The sequence below is a fragment of the Chelonoidis abingdonii genome, chromosome 6, assembly GCF_003597395.2.
Source record: "Chelonoidis abingdonii isolate Lonesome George chromosome 6, CheloAbing_2.0, whole genome shotgun sequence".
Lineage (NCBI taxonomy): Eukaryota > Metazoa > Chordata > Testudines > Testudinidae > Chelonoidis > Chelonoidis abingdonii.
This window is the reverse complement of record NC_133774.1, coordinates 85,463,219-85,484,663: the sequence shown is the minus strand read 5'-3', so window position 1 is coordinate 85,484,663 and position 21,445 is coordinate 85,463,219. Positions and strand designations below refer to the sequence as shown.

The following is a 21,445-nucleotide window of genomic DNA, read 5'->3' as shown; positions in this document are numbered from 1 at the left end:
TCCAGCCTGGCAGCCTTTCAGTATGACCCATTGTAGTCTCCCCTTTAACCAATTCCTTATTCACCTTTCAATCCTTATATTAATTCCCATCTTCTCCAATTTAACTGTATCAGATGCCTGACTGAAAGCCAGGTAGATTAGATATACTGTATTTCCTTTGTCTAAAAAAAACCAGATATCTTGTCAAAGAAGGAGATCCATCTATCTTTTGTAAAACCACATTATATTTTATCCCAATTACTATTTACCTCTATTTCATTAACTACTTTCTCCTTCAACATTCGTTCCAAGACCTTGCATAAAAGTGAGGTGAAACTAACAGGCCTGTCATCTCCTGGATCATATTTTTTCCCTTTCTTAAAAATAAGATCTCTATTAGTAATTCTCCAGTCATAGGGTCTAACCCCTGAGTTTACAGATTCATTAAAAATCATGGCTATTGGGCTTGCAATTTCATGTCCCAGTTCCTTTAATATTCTTGGATGAAGATTATCTGGGTCCCCAGATTTAATCCCATTAAGGTGTGGAAGTTTGACTTCCAACTTGGATGTTGTAATTTCTACTTCCATATCCTTGTTCCCATTAGCCACCCTGCCATGACCCCTAAACTCTTCATTACCCTTATTAAAAACTGAGGCAAAGAATTTGTTGGGGTGTTGGTCCATGCCTAGATTACCTATAATCTCCACCACATCTTCAAGTGCTTAGAGGTCCCACTTTTTCTTTCCTTGTTTTCTTTTTATTTATATGGCTATCAAATCTTTTATTATTGGTTTTAATTTCCTTTGCAAGATCTAACTCTGCTTGGCTTTTGGCAGTTCTCACTTTATAACCACACTCCAAGAGGTAGCTCTCCTTGCTGATCTATCCCATCTTCCATTCTTGTAGGCCTTCTGCTTTCTCTTAATCACTGTTTGAGATGCTTGCTCATCCAACTTGGTCTGCAATCCTTCCCTACAGTCACAGTCCAATCACAAGTAGGAACTGAGAACATATGGAGCATGCTCAGTCACTCTGTAAGGGTTGTGTAAGTGCAGTGTGGTCAACACTAGGAATTGTGAGAGGTTTGAGCAAGCTCAATGAGGATGGAATCTTTGGAGATTTTAGCTGATAAAATCCAAGAAGTCTCTACTGAGCTTGAACAAACTACAATTTTTCAAAGGCTTATAACCTGGCCAGATCTGGGACTGAATCCACATCTCCATTGCAGACATATCCCTGACAGAAAGGCATGGGGGCACTAGAGCTGTTCAAAGAAAAGCTCACTAGAATTTAACATGGCCAAAACAACATGTTTTTCCATAGTCTCATTCTTGAAATGACTGAACATCCACCAGTCACTGCCTACACTATCTTTGGTTTTCTGCCTCTAGGATGCCACCATCCTCAACACCGCCCTGTGGGAGCCCTCTGAAAGAAAAGAACATAGGTAATCAACTGCACCTTCATTTACTCCCACTAGGATCAATTGTCAAGGCAATAATATATCATGATCAAAGGCACCACGGGCAACTGACAGACCTAAAAATATGTATGAATACCTCATCTTCACCTATGGCTAAGAAGGGATCAACCATCAGTATAACCCAGTGCTGTACCCACGCCAAACAAAGGTCTGAACGGAAAACTGAGAATAAACCAGGAGATCTGAAACACCTAATTAAGATATTGTGAGATGTCTCATCACAACTTCCTCAATAATCTTAACCAATAATGGAGAATTTGAAACAGGACAAAAAGCATCCAGACTGTCAAACTCAAGTGGTTGTTTCTTATCCAGAGGTTGCACCAATGTTTCCATTAGAACAGTTGGCACCCTGCTCTCCCTGCTACAAGCATTGACAATCTCCATTAGCAACACATTTAGTATTTCCCCAACAGCCTTCACCAACCAGAAAGAATATTACTCTAAAGCTGAGGTATAAAATTCTGTCAACACTTCTAGCAACATCGGCTAAAGCCATAGCAGAGAAGTTTTGTTTCCTCAAGATATTGTTCTTCCATCACAAAGGCAAATAGTTTGGTTCAAATCAGTGTGCTTTTATCTGGAAAACAAAAATAAACGCCCTTCTCAGTAGAAGGGACTCAAATCAAACATCATTACCCCTTTATTCTTTTCAGCCACCCTGAATCCTGAGTAGGGCCAACTGTCCTTCCAAGTGGAAGAGGGTGTTAAAATAAAATAGTAATCTCTGTCCTCTGAAGATACCAAATAAATTCTGAATGAGATAGAGTGATACATACACCACACTTTCACAGTCAGTATCTTCATGTAACTGACTAAAAAGCAGTACAAAAGCTGAATCAGTGTCCTAAAGGAACAGATTTAGGAACAGATTGATTTAGTTAGGGTTGATCCTGCTTTGAGCAGGGGGTTGGACTAGATGACCTCCTGAGGTCTCTTCCAATGCTAATATTCCATGATTCTAAGATGGTAGACAGTGTTGGATCATCAAATTAAATTACCATTTCTGCTATACTAATAGTTACAAATTAATGTTTTTGCACATGCCCCTACACAAATGACATCAGCCTTCAAAGACATTAACCCTATTTACATAACTATTAAGGCAGGCATCCATTAAAAAAACAACCAACCCTACATACTCATTTCTTTAAAGACATTAGAAAAACTTTTTACTAATTTTCAGTAGGAAATATGGTTTTAAACTATGTTAATAACACTTAATAAGAATACAAAGTTAAACATAAAATGTATAACCAACAATGCAAAATCACAAGCACCAGGATCATTGGCTAGCAGTTGGATTATCTCCAGTATTATACAAGACTAAAATTCATACCTGCACCTGGAATGATTGCCAGCTTTGTTTCAACTAGACCCATTTTAGCAGAAGAGGCTTGAAAAGAAGCATAACATGTAATGAGTTCTTGATATAATCTACACTAAATAATAATTTGAAAAAGTTTATACAAAAGAAGATTCTTTACAACAATCTGTTAATTTATTAAACTTGTCTTCCGAACAACAAACCATGACTTAAGAAAGTATTTGCCTATGGAAATACAGAAAGACAAATTGATCTGCATTTATTAAAAGAACCAAGAAGCTATTCCTGTCAAGACAGGCTCTGTACCTCATTAATTTTCACACAAGAAGATTGCTGATGCAAGTAAGTTATTTAGATCCAATAATGCACAGAATTATTTGTACATTTTAAAGCACTAAAAGAAAGTGACAATGTTATTATTTAACAACTTGAAATGGTGGGGAAGTCTGTTTCTGATGATTATGAATTCTTTAGCTGACTGACTACTCCCTCAGGGTCAAACAGCTTAATATACTATGAGTATGCTGGCAACTGCTCAAGAGCAAGTTTCCATTTACTTTCCAACAAATGGTTTGCAATTTTGACAGCTGGATAGATCAAGGTTCCTCTTTTCATGTGCTGTTGTCACTTTTATTTTATAAGGGCTTAATTACTTATTTAATAATACACTCACAAACTAGTTTGGCCTATTTCCTGCAACCTGTTTGAATAGTAACAAATTTTGACGACAAGAGCACTTTAATTATAAAAAAAATTCTCAATCTCTGCCCTAGCCTTCTGGGATCACTGCTAATGATATAGTGAAGACTGCTAACGATAAAATGAAGATCATAAGAAAAAATTAAAACAGGTAACAAAAATAGTCTAGCTATCAACAGTAAGTGGTCTGAAATTAAACATCAGCTATTATTTCAGTCAAGTTTCTGCTAAATCACATAGAAATAATTAAGCATAAGCAATGTCAGAATATAAAACCAGTTTTATAAGGACTGTTGCCAAGGCCAGGATCAGTCAAGCCTTCTATAATGCTAATTATCTTTTGTTCATTTAATAGGATTCAGTCTTACCTGCCACTCTTATGTCACAGGCTAATGCCAGTTCTAGGCCACCACCTAATGCAGTCCCATCTATTGCAGCAATTGTTGGTACTGGAAGATTAGCTGAAAAAGAAAGTATCAGTTAATATCTGCTCACAATGAACATTTGAGAGTCATTCCTGTATTATCTCTTGTTCATATTACAATCAGACAAGGAAAAATAGTAACATATCTTCTTCATGCTGATCTTAAAATCAATTGTTCAGAATAATTGTTCAGTAAACACGACATCCAATCTTTCTGCAACCAAACTGTGTTGCAAATTTTCCCTTCAGCAGCTACTCAGTTCTGCCCTTAATTTAGATTGTAAACTCTGAAGGCAGTCCATAGCATTACAGAAATAACAAAACATTTAAAATTCCGGTACATGTAGACTTGCCAGAGTACAGCTGAAACATACATGTAATTAGCAGCAACTGTAACCAGGTTAGAGCTGGCAGCTCTGTGCATCTGAGCATTGCCAAGTATGGTATCCCCATAACATGATGGGTCTTTTCCAACGTACTTGACCATGTGGGAGTAGCTACTAGATGGCTGAGTAGGGTGAAGTGCGGGAAGGAATTCTCAGTCTGGTGATACCAATCTCACCAAACATATCTAACAGGTTGTATGGTCACCAGGGAACTGTGAAATTATGATATTGTTTGCATATCATTTTTATTATAATAGTCTTACATATATAATTGTGATAAAAATATAAGCATCCATCCTCATCTTTATTGATTTTAGGTTCTTTACTTTCATGGTCACAGTGCACTAAATGAAGACTGAAGGAGAACATTATTCCAGGGTTTCCTACTTTCTTCAATGTGTGGATCACAACTCAACAGAGATAGTTGAGAAGACAATCTCTGACCAGCTCCCCACCTATTCACGGCGCATAATATCCCTTTGGAAAATACAGTAATTGGTTACAGAGAAAAGTAGTATTGGGAAACTAATTCATTTGTAGCTGTCTTTATTGCAAAAACAACAAAAACAAAAGGAAAGCCAGCACAATTTGGAGAGCCAGCTGTCTTTAGACCACCGATAAGCGGTCCATAGATCACCTCTAATTCAGGACTGAGGGTTTTGTAAGTTCTGCACTAGTCTATACTACACTTATGCTATTACAGCAATATGGTAAAGAATCAAATTGATTGGTTGGAATTATCTGTAAGTAGTCTTTTACTGCCAATAAAAACTGGTGCCAGTAAAGCACCCTAAAAAATATTTGTCACTCCAAGCATCAGAAGTTACCTGCAAGGCTCCAGAATAGCTAGTACACACCCCAGCTACCAGATAGCATATAGGGAGTAAAGGATCAGGAACTAGACCTACCCAGCTCCTATCTTTGTTTGTCTACTTTTCCCATATATAGTATGTGAAGATAGGAAGAATAGACTGCTCCAACTCCCTTCAGGACCTGAGCTGGCAGCATGATAATCAGGAAACCATATCCATGCCCTCATATACTAAGCATGACAGAATCTGGCTTCAAAAGTTAAAAGTTGGCATACATCAACTAACAGAGATAGGTAACTGAAAAATAACTCCTGGAGCACTGAAAGCTTAATTGCTAGTAATCACAATTTTTAGTGATTATTACCTACGTTACTCTGAGGGGAATTCTGTGCCACTGTGCGTGCACATAATTTATGATACTCACACATTTTTATTTTTGCACAGAAAAAGCTTCTGTTGAAAAGTTGCTGCAGTTCCTTCTTTTGCCCACTGGAGGGCGCTGTGGCGACAGACCACAGCAGCTGATCCCAGCCAGCTAGGGAAGAGAAAGAGCCTGCAGAGCCTTCTTCACAGTACCTTTAGGGCCAGGTCAGGAGACCGGGGGCTATGGAGAGACAGACAGTGTAGGGCTGCTGAGGGCAGTGGGGGGGGTCAGACAGGGGCTCATAGGGGCTAGTGGGGGAGGACAGACTGGGGCAGGAGCTCCATGAGAGATGAGGCTCTGGGCCACAGGGTGAAGGGAGGTGCAGGGCCAGATAGGGATGGCAGAGTGGCGGCATAGAATCACATGGAGACACAGGGAGGTGGTGCAGGAGTGGGTGTCTGAGTGGAGATTGAGTGACACGTGGACAAGGGATGCAAGGACACATGGGGATGGGGAGTGGGTGTCTGAGTGGGGGTGGAGGGACATGTGCCTGACTGAATGGGAGAGGCTATGGGTCAGACACGGTCTGCATGGGGGGAGTTCCCTAACAGTCCTTCCCTGCTCCCACCAAAAAAACGTGTTTCATACTTCCCATCCCATAACCAACAACCCTCCAAGTCCACACCCAGGATCCTTCCCAGCAATTATTTCCCTCTCCCTCAGCTCCTCCGTTACCCTTGACTCCCCCGCAGCCTTTGCACTGCTTATGGAGTGTGTGAGAAATATGGTTCTGTATTGTAGTTTAAATGAATTATTGCTCAGAGTTCTGTATTAATATGTCTACTAAGGAATCTATTTGTCAAAAAACATTTTCTCATTTTTTTTTTGTTGTCTGTATTATTACAGACATACTTGCTGACAGGTATTTTGAAATAAAGGACCAAAATACTTGGCACTGGTGTGATTATATCTGAATTATTTATTTTAACAAATAAAATATGCAGAGTTTTGCAGAATTTGAAAATATTGTGCACAGATTTTTTAAAATTTTTTGTTGCAGAATTTTTTATTGTTTGGTGCAGAATTGTCCCAGGATGACTATGTGGATTTCGCACTCTGGAGAGGATAGCAAATAATCACAGCCTCCATGGATAATGTTCTGAGTGCTAATTAAAAAGTGACTGCAAGACTGAATGCTAGGCTGCTTCATCTGGTGGTAAAGTAGATTAGTCATTTAGAATGTTAGTTACTGTGCAAACCAAACACACTATCACATAAGGGAATGAAGTCTCAGGAGTAGAAAAATATTATAAAATCAACTTGTTTTAAAAAATTACAGCTACAGTTCCTAATAAGCAGTTCTAAAATTCAAAACTCAGCAATAAAAAGCAGCTTAGTTTTATTTGCTATGTGTTAGCATGCTATGCCACCACTTCACAATGAGTTTAATTCTAAAGAGCCAATTGCAAACTGGCAGTTGACTGAGTGACACTTAAAAGGTAGTCTCTGAATTCTCCATAGATGCTCTGTGCTAATGTAGGACATGCACATATCAAAAGAACAGCAGAATTATCCATTTTAACATCCTTTCACATAACAGAAAAAAAATAAACATAAATGTAAAAATGTAATTGTTTTGGATTAAAAAATAAGTGTTCCAAAGCAGTAAAAATTAACATCAAGGGCACAGCCTGTTGGAATATTCATAGATTGCTCATGTTTATCTTCATTTTTGAAATACAGTATGCATAAAACAGTCCAGTTCAAAGCAAATTCTGATCAAACATTTGAAGATCAAGTCCTGCAGATTCAGTTGATTTGTATGCACTCTAATTTGAAGAATGCTAAATTGAGCAGATAGACATGTCAGTCTCAACAATGATTTTACATGGCAAGACTCAGCTACCAAATGGTGAGTGACAGACAAAATCTATTTAAAGCCTTTTCCAGCAGCTTGATCATTTTATTCCTGAACATTCCACAATTTTCAGTCACTCTCTGGAATGGTTTTGACACACTGTAAACAAAGGCATGCCACATTAAGGCATGTTTTGCATATTCTAGTCAGTAGCTTGGCAATAGGAATAGATTTCAAATGTGATTAGTATTTATCAATGCAGAATCACAAGCTGCAAGTCTACAGAAGGGATTAAAAATATGGTTGGGTGGGCAGATTAATGAATAATTTAACAGAAAAATAGAGAGAGTTCAAAATACAGCCGAGATAGGTAAAGTAATCTATGCTAGTATAGAGCTGAAAGTTGTTTTTAGAGAAAGAAGTACTAAAAAATAAAAAAAGGTCTAGGTAATATGTAACGCATTAAAATATATACAGAACTAAGAGTTGTGTCAAAGTATAGTAGAGCATCCAAATAAGGAATCTAAGGCAAAATAAGCTAGGTCATATAATAAATTTCTGAAGGATCATCAAATACACTGTGAGTCACAAAGCAAAAAAGGCTAAGGAACTTCAGTCACCTAAGAGAAACAATAATTCACCAAAAATACAATTCAATTAGAATTTCTAAACAAAAACTTGATGGGAAAGGTAATTCCCTCCATTATTTTTTATTACTGACAAAGATACAACATTAAGGAACAAAGACACAACAATGGTGGACACAATATAAAAACCTGAGTAGGTAGATCACACAGTCAAACAGAAAACTTCAAAAGCTGTGTCCAGAATTTAGGATTCACAACACTGCAGATTATTATAACACTGGTATTCACATCAAAGTGCACTGTGGAACTTCTAGTGCATGGTAGCAGGGTCACACAGCCAGTTAACATGTGGCAAGCTGGTGTGCTGTAGATTTACACCCTAGCTTTCCACCCACAAAGCCTCCACATAAACAAGCCCTAATATAATTGTCTGTCTGATTGGAGCAGGGTTGTAGGAGTCCTTCTTAAACAATAACTGCAGGACAGTCCTACTAAAGTTGGCATCTGGTCTGGAAGCCTCCACTTAAGAGCAGTGCCTTGTAAATGTGTGGACCAAACTCCACTTAGCTGCCCTACAAATTTAAGAAATAGGGCCTCTCATCAAACAGGCCGCATAGGCTGCCTGAGCTCTAGTGCAGCAGTTTTCAAACTGTGAATTGGGACCACCAGGGCTGGCTTAGACTTGCTGGGGCCTGGGGCCAAAGCCCAAGCCTCACCTCCCAGGAGCCAAAGTCCAACAGCTTCAGCTACAGGCAGCAAGGCTCAGGTCACAGCAGGGCCGTCCAGAGGATCCAGGGGGCCCGGGGTCTTGCCTTCTGGGGTGGAAGGACCCCCCGCCGCGGGTCTTCGGGGCACTTCAGAGGGGGTCCCAGAGCAGAAGGACCTCTCGCCGCTGAATTGCTGCCAAAGACCCGGCACTTCAGAGGCGGGACCCAGGGCAGAAGGACCCCCCACTGCAGATCTTCAGGGCACTTCGGTGGCGGGTCCCAGAGCGGAAGGACCCCCCGCCGCCAAAGACCCAGAGCGGAAGAAGCTCTGGGGGCCCAGGGCCCGCGAGAGTTTTCTGTGTGAAGGGGGCCCCAAAAAACTCACGTGGGGGCCCCTGCGGTGCCCAGGACAAATTGCCCCACTTGCCCCCCCCCTGGACGGCCCTGGGTTACAGGACCCCTGCCTCAGGCTGAAGCCCTTGGGGTTTGGCTTTGAACTCACCCCCGCTCCCCACCCAGAGTGCTGGGGCTCGGCTTTGGCTCTGGCCCTCCCACCTAGGGCAGCAGGACTCGGGCAGGCTCACACTTTGGTCCCCCCCGCGATCGTGTACTAATTTTTGCTGTCAGAAGGAGGTTGCAGTGCAATGAAGTCTGAGAATCCCTGCTCTAACAGAATGAGCTCCAATGTGACTTTAACCAGGCTAACCTGTAACATGCCTTTAAACAGCTGAAGACGCATTTATATAATCTCCATGAGAATACTACCTTTCTCTTAACCTTTTCTGCAAAAGCCACAAACAGTTTAGGTGTGTTCCTGAATAGTTTTGTCCTGTCCGTGTAAAAAAAGATAGTGCCCTTCCCACATCAAGTGTTTGAAGGTTAGCTTCTCCAGAGACTGAGTGAGGCATGGGGATGAAAACAGAGACAATTAAACTGGTTCACATGGAATTCTGAAAAAAAAAAAAAATTTGGACAGGAACTTGGATGAGGCCTAAGTGACTCTGTCTTTATGAAACACTGTATAAGAGGGACCCATCATTAGGGCCTGAATCTCCCTTACCCTTCAAGATGATGTAATTGTCAATAAAAAGGCAGTCTTTGTAGATCTATGGTAAAAGGAAAAAGGCCTCTAGGGGATTAAAGGCAGGACCCACCAACCCTCCTAATACTATGCTGAGGTTCCAAGAAGGAGGGGGATCCTAAATTGGGAGAATATACAAATAAGGTCCTTAAGGTACACTACCATTGCACAGTGGGAAATACAGTATGGCCCTAGATAGAAGGATGATGTGCAGATACTGCTGCAAGATGGATCATTATGGTCTACCAATTATTAGAAAGTTCATTTTGTTTCATAGCTAGTAAATAGTCCAATATTGCTGAAACTGGTAACGTCAAGGGTACTGGTGCTGAGATGCCTAAATAGAAAACCTCTTCTGTTTAGCTTTATGAGTCAGTCAGTCTGGTTGAGGATTCCTGCTTTGGAGCAGAACATTCTGAATTTCAATGAAATAGCTTCTTTCAGTGGATGTCATCAAGACAGCTTCCAGGCTAACAAATGTAATAAAGGTGGGTCTGGATCTGATGGTTGTTCCACGAGACTAAGTCGGCTAGGGCAGGTACAGTCATGGGGGACTGTGTTGAGTGGTTCATCGGATCTGAATACCAGAACTGCCTGGCGCATGCTGAGGTTATTATAACCATCAGTCCAGAGTCTTGCTTCAATTTCTTAAGAACCTTTGGTATCATGGGATCAGCAGAAAAGCACGTATTAGCCCCTGTGACCAAAGGATGAGAAAAGTGTCTGCCAGGAGCCTGAACTCAACCCTTCTCTGGAACAAAATGTTTGAAACTTGTGCTTTTGGCTTGTAATAACCAGGTCTGTTTCTAGGAATCCTCACTTGCAAAAGACGTTCTGAATATCTGACAGACTACTCAGGGTTGTTTAAGAATTACTGCTGAATGATCTGGTAAGGTGTTCTGAAGGTCAGAAAGATGCAGAGCCATTGGTGTGATTTGATTTGGAATGTACCACATCCAGAGCCAGATAGACTCCAGACAGAATGGAGATGACTGGTTCCTCCTGGTCTGTTCATGTAATGCATAGCTGAGATGTTGTCTGTCAGAACCTGGATTGTGGCTCTTCAGAGTAAACGCAGAAATACATTGCATGCCAAGTGGAAGGCTCTACTTTTCAGGATGTTTATATGCAGATGAACTCCCTGAGGGGACTACATGCCTTGAGTTGTTAAGTAAATCTAGACGAGCTCTCCATCTCCACTGTGAGTGTAAACATACATCCTTAGTGCCTTAGTAGGTAGAGGTGCAGAAAAACTTATTCCTTTGCACACCTGAAGAGGGGCTTTCCACCAGTTTAACATGACAACTTCTTGATCAACATGTCCATGTGGTTTCTCCTAGATATATACACTGTTTTCAGCCATGCATGGAACATAGGTAAAGTCTTACAAACTGCATCATATAGGTGCATGCGGTCATGTGTCTCAGATACCTAAAGTATGCTCTTACTGGTGGTTTTAGGTGATCTTGAAGTTGGTTAATGAGGTTTAGTGTCACCTGGAATGATTCCTACAGAAGATCAGTTCTCACTGACCTGGAATCTAACAGTACTCTCATGCATTCTATGCTTTGTTCTACATGGAACAAGTTTGGATTTCTCTGTTGACTTTGAGTTCCAGGTTGTGAAGAGCTTTAATGGTCACTTGTTGGAGTGATCTTCCTCAAACTAGCCAGTTGCTGAGGTATTAGTAGTCCTGGACTTCTTGTTTCCTATCACTTGTCAGTCCAAAACTGCAGCCAACACCTGGTGGTGTCATTTGTCTCAAATAGTTCCTTGCGGTTGGATGTTGATGGGGGCACAGGATCAGGAAGTGTTCAAGTGTTTGTTTAGGCTCTTGACTTTTGAGGGTCATTCCTCAGCTTCCCCATGATCATATTGTCTATAGCCTTTGCCATTCTAGCTCACATTCAATTTAAGGCACAGCAGTATTTTCATTCAAGATCAGTGCTTGGGGAGTGAGGGGAATCATTCTGAAGACAATAGGTTCTCCAGGATCATTGGCATTTCTTGCCATTTTGTTACTCTGTAGCCTTCCATAGAGGTATTTTGGGGTAAAGGATTTTCAGAGGCAAAGTTTTTTGTGGACTTTAGCCTCTTGCATGGTCAATTATGCCCATATAGTGGGTGTCTCAAATTTTATGCACTTGTTTTTTGTCCCTCCTTTCTACTGAAGGCATCCTGCCTCACTGATGATGGTGTAATCCCTGTGAGGCAGTGTAGAGACAGCATTCAGGTCAGTTTCAAAGTCCCTGCGATGATCCTATAGGCTTGATTGAGTCCAGTATCAATTTAGTGTGCATGGCTCGAACATGATCATACCAGAGCCCAGTACGCCACAGTTGAGCAACACAAGTCAAGACTGGTTGCTCTACGTATTTTAAAGTCAGCTACCCCGTTTGTAGTGTGTATTCCTGAGCTAGTGCAAGTCTATCAACTAACACTAGGACTCACACCTCCCAGCTGCAGTGTAGTCATACCCTTTGTGTCCTTCTCCCACGGTGTAGATTTTGGAAGCCGTGGCTGCTGCAATCTCTCAGACAAATAATCCTGGTAACTAGATGGAAAAAGTACTCAAATCCCTTGGAAGAGACTTTGTACTTCCTGTCAGCTCACTTGGACATGGCCAGAATAGATGATGGTATGTGCCACAGGCCTTTCACAGGCTCCAACAGTCCCTCATTTATAAGCCCCTCCCCAGGCATGGAAAGGCACAAGATGTCCACGAGTTTGTGAGGATGCCCCTGCACCACTTCCAGAGGTATAGCTAGAGTCTTTGCCATTAGCTTAATGAAGTTATCAACTGAAGAAACAGTTGAGGGATTTACTGCTTCATTGGGAGATGAGGTGATTGGAGCAGGAATAAGTTGTTCTTCCCATGCAGATGTAATTCCTCATCCCTTTCTCCTGCCTTTGCAGGATCTGAGGCTGCACTAGCTAATCTGGCTGTGTGGGTTTATAGTGCCTCTTTGGAAAGTGTGGTCTAGACCTAGAGCAAGTTGAAGATGCAGGCCATGAATTGTGAATATGTCTGCTCCCCTTGGGCATTCAGTAGGCCCAAAACTAATATAGGTATTGGTACTGGGATGGAGGACGCACGAGGGGAGAACCAAAAGGAACGCTCCCTATGAGCCCTGGGTTCTTTCCTACTATCCCTTACAGATCAGTCCTCAAAAATCTCTTCCTGACTCCCACTTTGCCACCCTAGGAGAAGGAGGAGGAGGAGGTGGCAGCGGCTATGTAGGAGAAGAGTCCCAACGACCTACCAGTGGGAATGAAGAAAACAAGTACACCATTTTCATGACAGGCACTATCCTGTGAGGAATTCTATGTTTCTGCTAGGCTCTCATTAACTAGGTAGGGCATGAAGGCTGTATCAGAGATGTCTCTATTACCTACTATGTCAATAAACTTAATAGGCAGTAGCTTAGTTATCACCTCTTTCATTCAAAAAACCCCAGCACAGGGACCACTGTTAAATCACTTGGTACCATATATGCCCTGGGTACCAAACCGCTAGGTACCAATGTGCTGGGCACAAAGGAACAGAGTTCCAATGTTTCCTGTACAGAAGCACCATTTGCCAACATGCTTGGTTGAAGAACCAGTACTGAGGTAGTCACAGTCTGGAGGGTTAGTGGGTGCCATCAGTGCTCTCTTAACAGTTGGGACCAGGGCACCAAAGGGACTCTTCCCAGGCCATTGGCTGCTTTAACTGTTGAGCCCCAGTCAACATGACTTATGAATCTTAAACCTTAACTTAGTAGGCACCAGACAGTGTGATATATGGCTTGGCTCAACTCTGGAGCGTTGCTCCTTCCTAACTTGCCAGAGGTCAAAACCAGAATGGAAATGGATGACAAGGACTTCTTGATTGAAGTAGCCATGGAGCTCAGGGTAGAATCTCAATTTACTAGAGAGCTCAAGGACAGGGACTGATAGAGGAGCGAGGGTCAAGCTGCATCATTCCTTTTGATGTCCAAGGTAGCTTGCATAAAAAGATCCAGGAGAAACAATTTTAAGTGAGCTGTCCACCTTTCTGAATCCATTCAGAGGAGATGTGACATATGGTAAATTGCCAAGGAATATGTCCTTCTCCTAAGTGAAACTGGTATGTAGAGTATGAACCATTAAAGTATTGAAGATTAACAGAAGGAGCATGTTTTAAACCACACACAGATTTTGCTTCTACCATTTTGCTAGAGCTCTTGTACGGGGAGAAAGGATAGAGGCCTTAGCCTAAAAAACAGAACCTAACTAAAATGGTTGTTTGGTTTGTGTTAGTAACAGACAACAAAACTAACAACTAGGACAATGAACAGAGAAGCAGGCACTGCAAGAGTTCCATCTCATTGCCATGGGCAGTAAGAAGAAAGTGAGGGGTGGTTAGGCTCTCTCTGCCCTTTATGCCTTCAGGTGGGGGACAGGAGGACAGGGTGCAGGCATGGCCCCAACAGATACTGCTGGCTAAGAGAATCTGATTAAGCACACAAGGTGCATATGCACAGGAGTGGACTCCACGTGGATAATCACGTGAAGAAGAACACTACAGATATTTGTCGTATGTAAAGGTATGGCTACACAGCAAATAAAATCCCATGGCTGGCCCATGCCAGCTAACTCAGGCTTGCAGGACTTGGGCTGCAGGGCTGGTTCACTGCTGTATAGACTTCCAGGCTTGGGCTGAAGCCCTGGCTCTGACCCTGCAGGGTTGGAGGTTCCAGAGCTCTGACTGTAGCCTGAGCCTGGAAGTCTACATAGCAATGTAATAGGCCTTCATCCTGAGTAGGCTGACATGGGTCACACGCCAGTTTTTCTTTGCTGTGTAGACACACTCTAAGAGGGCAATTTATGAAGTTCACTCATCTTCAGAATGTTGGAAGCTGTCCTTGGTAAGTTTCAGAAATTTCTGAAGAATTTAAGTTTTCACTTATGAGCAAGATTTTCAAAATTAACTAGTGATTTTTGGTACCTTGATTTTGGAACGCTCATCTTCAAACACTCACTGAGGCTTGATTTTCAGAAAGTGCTGAGCTCCAACCTCACAGAAAATTCACTAGGATTGACCATGATCAGCTAGCACATTTTTAAAGGTGTTAAGTCTATAACAGGTGCTAAGCGGTGTTTAAAATGTATTAATTAAAACATGCTAGCTAAAATACAAGCAAATTTCCTAATCTATACAAGGCCATGATCTCACAGGTATTTTTCACTTTGGCTCAAAGACTTAGGCCATGTCTACATTAGCACTTACATCGGCAAAACTTCTGTCGCTCAAGGGTGCGAAAAAACATAAGCCTCATGCACACACTCGGCCAGAGACGCTCTCCCACCAGCTACTGCTGCTCACTGAGATAATTTTATTATGTCAATGGGAGAGCTCTCCCCCATTGGCATAACACGGCTACACGAGTGCTCTTACAGCAGCACAGCTGTGCCACTGTAAGCTTGTAAGTGTAGATATGGCCTTAGTTCTCATGCTAGCATGTGTCAAGTAAATGTTTTCAGGCCCTGAAAATAAAGTCTCTACAGCCTTATCTATACCAGAAAATTGTACTGATTTAACTAAAAGCTGGTCCACACAGAGTGAAATTGATACAAACACTATTAATTTAAAAACAGATAGATACAGTTAAATTGGTGCGATCCCCTAGTGCAGTTGCAGTTATACTGGTATAAAGGGGATTATATCAATATGGTTTATTTCTGTAAATTTACATGAGTGTAAAAAAATTGTGCGTAGACAAGTCCTAAGTCGACTGAGAAACCAATTTAGTTAACTTGGTGCAACCTCTTTATGGAGACATTCTTAAAACCAAACTAAATTATCACAGAGAGATGGTATATGATTCTGAAGACTGTAGTCAGACATTGCTCTGATCTTTGTTTTGCTGGATGAGTTTGCTGAGGAGTGACAAATACATGCTGCAGTAATCATTGATACTTGACAGAGTTTATATTGCTAATAGCCTTGCAAAGAAAAAATTATGAAGTCAATAAATCAGGTTAAAAATGCATATGCAGATCAGGAAGAACTGTAAAGTATTTTGATTATGGATTCCCAAGGATTTCAATTATCCAAATACAGACTGGAATAACAATGGTGACAAAATCACTGAATGGATGGATATACATGACATGGCAGTGCACAACAATTTTCTTACACAGTCTGTTGAGCAACTAACAATATCAGACGGTATTTCTGACTTTATAGTGGCAATTAAAGCAAGTATAACAAATAATATAGCACTCAAAGCCTCATTGTTTCTACAGCTACTAATAACATTGCATTTTAAAAGCTTCTGAGACCATATTAAACAGCAATTATTAACAGTTGAAAGAAAACATTTCAAAACAATGTGAAATGAGTTCTTCTTTAAAACAAAACAAAAAAAATGTGTTATCTGTTGTCTGGATCAATGGCTACATTTAAGTTAATCAGACTAACACAGAAGGTGAAAAGCTAAGGTCATCATGATAGCATTTAGTTCAGAGAGATGGGCAGGAGTATAACAAATCTCACAACTGAACACTGCTGGCTTTAAAATTGCAATTGTTCTGGCTCCATTTCTGAAAAACATATGGCTGGCATAGTTTCCAATTGAGATCTGGGGCAACTGACTTCAGTATTGGTGACACTGCAACTCGGTACTAATCTGAAGACCAGAGTGTGGATCAGAATAGGAACAAAATACTTTTCTAGTGTATTGCTTAGTTGAATACTAGTCCCAGAAGAACTAGGACGCTATAATCCTACTATTCCACACCTACTCTTCTGGTCATGTAAAGAATCTTTTACATATTGTGAAAAGTGAAAAGAGAGGAAGGAATGCTTCAGCTGGAATGCATTTGCAGCTTGTTTTCTATCTTGAATAACGGATTTTGAAGTATGTAAAGACACCAGGGTCATCTGATTAAAAATGGGTTGCATCTGCCAATGATCTAAGCAGCACTGGAGAACAGTGCACTGTAGACTGATAGATATATAGGAAGTGCTGCAATTCATTATGCAATATAAGATATAAGGAAACAGTGACAGATGTACTACATACGTATGCCTGAGGCACAAGTGAAGAGGGAGAGCCTTCTAATAATACCATATTCAAAAGACATCTCCCTCTTTAATATCTTTCCTAGTATATTTATCAAGAAGGCCTAAGGAACAATGGTGCTTTCTAGATAACTAAGTGATTACCCAAAAGATGATTAAGTAGAGCTAGTCACGTGTCAAAGTAAATTAAACAAAGTGATGGTCTTATCATTGGGAGAACGAGAAGGAAGAGATAAAAATTATAATATTTAGTAAAAATCTCAAGTTATGACTTTCTTCGAATGTTATTTTATTAATAATGTTAAAAGGCATGTTTATCAATATATTATCTATTTCATACTGAAGACTGCTTGTAACAACTTAACATTTAAATATAGCTTAGAACTGCAACTTCCGCCCTGCCGGTTCATTCCCACAACAGTTGCAGTGAAGAAAGATCAGTAGAAGAGGCTGCTTCTTTAGCGCTGCTTTACTACGTCAACCTCTGCAAATTTTCTGGTTGCAATTAGCAAAATATTTTCAATTGGCCATAGATTTACGTAAGACTTTTGACTCTAGACTGGGTGATGACTTAAAACCAAATATTAAATTAATGTAAAATTGCTATGACCACTAGGGTTTTGGCTTTAAGACAATTTAGTTTGTGTCTAAATATTCACATTCCACCATTCAAGGTTACTTTCATAAAGAGGCTTCTCTTAAATATGTTCATTAAACAAGTTTCTGCACTCAGGAGCAACAGCTCAATAAGAGGTTACCTTACACTGAGATTTTAGCCTCACAAAATATAATCTACTTTAGCGAGTGGCAAGCACAGACAGTTAAAACAACTTAAATGGTCCTTATATTAGGAACATTTTAATCAGAAATATGCATTAAGTCCTGACAAAAAAAATTTAATCTTTTTACAGGAAATCAAAAAAATTGAACTATCCCAAGAGACAGAATTTTAACCATTAACTCATTATCTTCATTCTCAAAAATGACAATATCAAACACCAATGCACAATAAAGAATTAGATGTTGTATAAACTATGGTTATCAAAAAATGAAAGGTAAATGTGCAAACCTAATAAGGGCTTAACAACACTAAAATGCATATAACTTCACAAAAAAAAAAATATGCGGGATTCTCATTCCTGGAGAGTAAGAAGGTCAAGGGATATCTCAAAAGAAAAATCAGAATAGAGCTGCAACTAGTACAATAAGAAGGCTAATGCCAACAGTGTGAACAGGGAGTGAGTTTGTGATTTTCCTGTTGTCATACCCAGCATAAACATAAAGAGGAGAAATCTATCTTTTATCAGTCCAAAAGCAAACACAGTATTCAAGTCTATGGAATTAGCTTGCATGAGAATTCACTCACTGGCCAATTAAAAATAAAGGACATCCTGATATAAACAAGAACTTCTTTTCAGAATGGGAGAGTTAGTTTCTTCTTCCTTTAACTTGAAAACTAGGTCTGGAACAAAAGTCTGAAAAAGATTCCCTTCTGGAGGCTCAATCCAAGTAAGAATGCTCTTAAAATACTATAGAGAGAAGACAATATAGCTACTCTGCAGAAGTCTGCGATGCAAACATCTCGGAAGTAGACCTATAGTAGCAGTCTTGCCACAAATCCAGCAAACCTATTTTCAGGTTAGCCAGGCCATAACAATGCAAAGTGCAACCAGATATCCATTTAACACAGTCCGCATTGTTCAGAAAACTGATGCTGAAAGAAACAAAAATTTGAAAAGAAGAAAAAAAAGCTTTATATTAAGGGCTTAGTCCATTCCAAATAGAACTCTAACAATATTTGACACCAAGACTATGGAAAGGAGCTTAGAATGGGTATTGCAGGGATGGGAAGAATATTGGCAAGACAATTTAAGGCAGCACACCAACCCCAACTTAGAGAGGAATGTCAGCTGAGTTTGCAGTACTGCCTTCACCTTGTAAAATCTGGTATAAAACTCAGTCACTAAAGAGTCAACCTTACTCAGATTCTGAGCTGCAGTCATTGCCACCAGGAAAAGGTTATATCCATGGAAGTCCTTTCATAATTGCTAATTGTCACTGCACTGCCACCAGGTCAGAAAGACCTGTTAGAAAACTGTGTAAAAATTATGTTAGTCAAATAAACATACTAAATAATGTTTGAGAAATATATATATATATATAGTATTCTAAAAAAGTATAAAAGAAGTTTTGCTTTTGTATGTGTCTCTGCTGATGTAGCATTTCAGAGTTTAGCTGAAACTGCTTCAGGGTTGTGTAAACCATTTAGCTGTAAAACCTTGTCCTATGTAAACAGCAAAAGTGTCCTGAAGCAATTGTTAACTTCAGGTTCCCCCCAAGACAAGCTAACCAGCAAAAAAACAAGGCCACAAAACCAGACCAATAAGATAAGACCTGGATGAAGCCAATGAGGTTAGCAACAAAGAATAGACGGTATAAGTAGACAGATAAAAGTAACTTTAAGCAGGATAAGCAAAAAAAATGTATTAATCTAGGTTACTAGGATTTATGCATGAGTGTTTTAATTAGAGGTTTAGAATAGATAGGTACATAGATGAGATAACTGAGTAAACAGTCTATGCAAAGTTACAGAACAAGGGATAAAAGATAGGTGATTGACAGTAGGAGAATGGAATCGCTCTGTCCTCAGGAGAGGTAACTTGCTCAATTATCTTTCTTGTATTATCTGTTTCTGCATGTTCATGTAATTCATCAGTGTTAAGAGTACTGTCTTAAAATGAACAAAAATAAAGGCTAAAAAACTGTTTAAGCCTAAATCGAAGTGGATCTCATTTATCATCCAATAGATTTGAGATTATCCATTACTCAGGTACAATGCAAGAGTCCCAGTATTTCACTGCTCTTCTAGAGCAGAATTATTCCCCCTTTTAAAAACAGCACAAATCTTCATATCTTTTCCATTAAAAAGAGACACATATCTTGAGAGTTTTAACATCATGCTGCATGGACTTGACACTTTTAGAAACAGTTAGCATCCTTTGGATATATCTACATTGCAATTAAAAAATGCAGATGACCCATGCCATTTGACTGAGGCTTGCGGGGCTGTTTCATTCCAGATTCAGGCTGGAGCTCGGGCACTAGGACCCTGTCATATGACACAGGCCAGCAGTGGGTTTTTAATTTCAATATAGACACATCCTTAGTCAATAAAGAAGCCTAATAGCACAGAGATCCCACTTATTTTTTAAAATGTAAGGAGAAGATATATATATACACACCCAAATAAGTCCTTTTTACTACCCATTATTGTACTTGGAATCACTAGTATCTTGTCAATCTTCATTTTTCTGCATTGAAACCTCTGAAATTTATGTCCATAGACTAGCATTCATATAGACTCTGATACAGATAAATCAAAAGTCAAGAACAGTAAACATTTCTATTGCAGAGCAACTCAGATTACAAAAGATGCAGCAGGGCAAGAGGATCAAGATATGCAGCACCAAGCCAGAACAAGATGGTACACAACTCAAAGGGTGAGTCTCCATGGATTACTGAAGAAACTTCAGTTACTGGTAACTATATCAAAACAGAATCTAAGTTAATCAGATCATCTGGATACTGTACAGTAGACAAAAATCTGCACTTCGATTTGTACTCATAACTTGCCATGTGCTAACAAAGATGGCTGTTTCAACTTCTTGCTTCACTAGATAACAGAAGAAAAGATCATTCAAATATATCTCAAAAAGTAGATATTTACGATGATAATTTGAGGGCTCTTCCTCTTAACTCTATAATATGCATATCTTGGGCTAACACACCTTGAGTTTATAATTTAATCTAGTTTAGTGTATGTTCTAGCTCAGAATCAAAAAGTTCCCTCAAGTACTGAAATAACCTTTTCAAAGAGGGCTCTGTCAGAAGTCTCACTAATTTAAAAAGCAAAAGAAAGGCTATTCCTGCAAGATGTTAATATCTTAAATTAAAAAATAAGTTCTTGCCAAATACACAAAGAGAACTCTGTGCATCCAAAAGCATGCCCAGGCAAATAAGCTGTAATGAGTAAGAGTATGCACGTGCACAATTTTTATTTTCTCTGTAAATGATAAAGAGAGAAGCCTTGCTGTTTGATGAAGAAGGTAGATACTGTACATTGTTTCTAGCTGACAGACTATTACCCAGTTAGGTTTCTCCTCTATGCATCAGAAGCTACCAGTGAAAGAAGATGTTCTCACGATACAGCGTTTTTCCTTCTCGTCTACAAATTTCCATCATCGATGGAAGAATACAGATTTTATTAGCAGCTTTTTAATGTTACATATACCAATGTAGAAACTTTCATATAGGCCATGTATGAGAATGAATTAATCAAAATAGAAAATCAAGGAATTGATGGAATTAAGATGGATGTTTAAAAAGGACCCTCTAGCTACAAATATTGAACATATTCCCTGATTTCCTTACATCTTTTTGTACTCATTTAGCCTGGCTGACATGTGTAAAGAGACTGCAACAAGAACCCGATGTATACCCATATTTACCAACCCTGGGCTCCGATTCCTAGCTATCAATTTTTGTTCTAACCCCGATCCCTGACTCCTGTTCAGGCTACCTTACATGACAGCCCACATCTAGGTCACATGATAGTGGGGTTCTTGAACTGTGGTAAGGCAATAGCAGGAATACTTAACCCTATTCCAGCACCATCCAGTCTTGCTAG

General features: G+C 39.9%; 1 protein-coding gene across 1 annotated transcript in view; it reads right to left on the bottom strand.

Moving 5' to 3' along the window:
* Positions 1-21,445, bottom strand: part of AUH (AU RNA binding methylglutaconyl-CoA hydratase) — a 193,890-nt gene that overhangs the window by 95,534 nt on the left and 76,911 nt on the right. Inside the window, exons 5-6 of the mRNA XM_075067192.1 lie at positions 3,860-3,952; positions 2,805-2,861 (exon numbers count right to left, since the gene is read on the bottom strand). Coding sequence (XP_074923293.1) covers positions 2,805-2,861; positions 3,860-3,952 — 150 coding nt within the window. The remainder of the gene's footprint in view (positions 1-2,804; positions 2,862-3,859; positions 3,953-21,445) is intronic.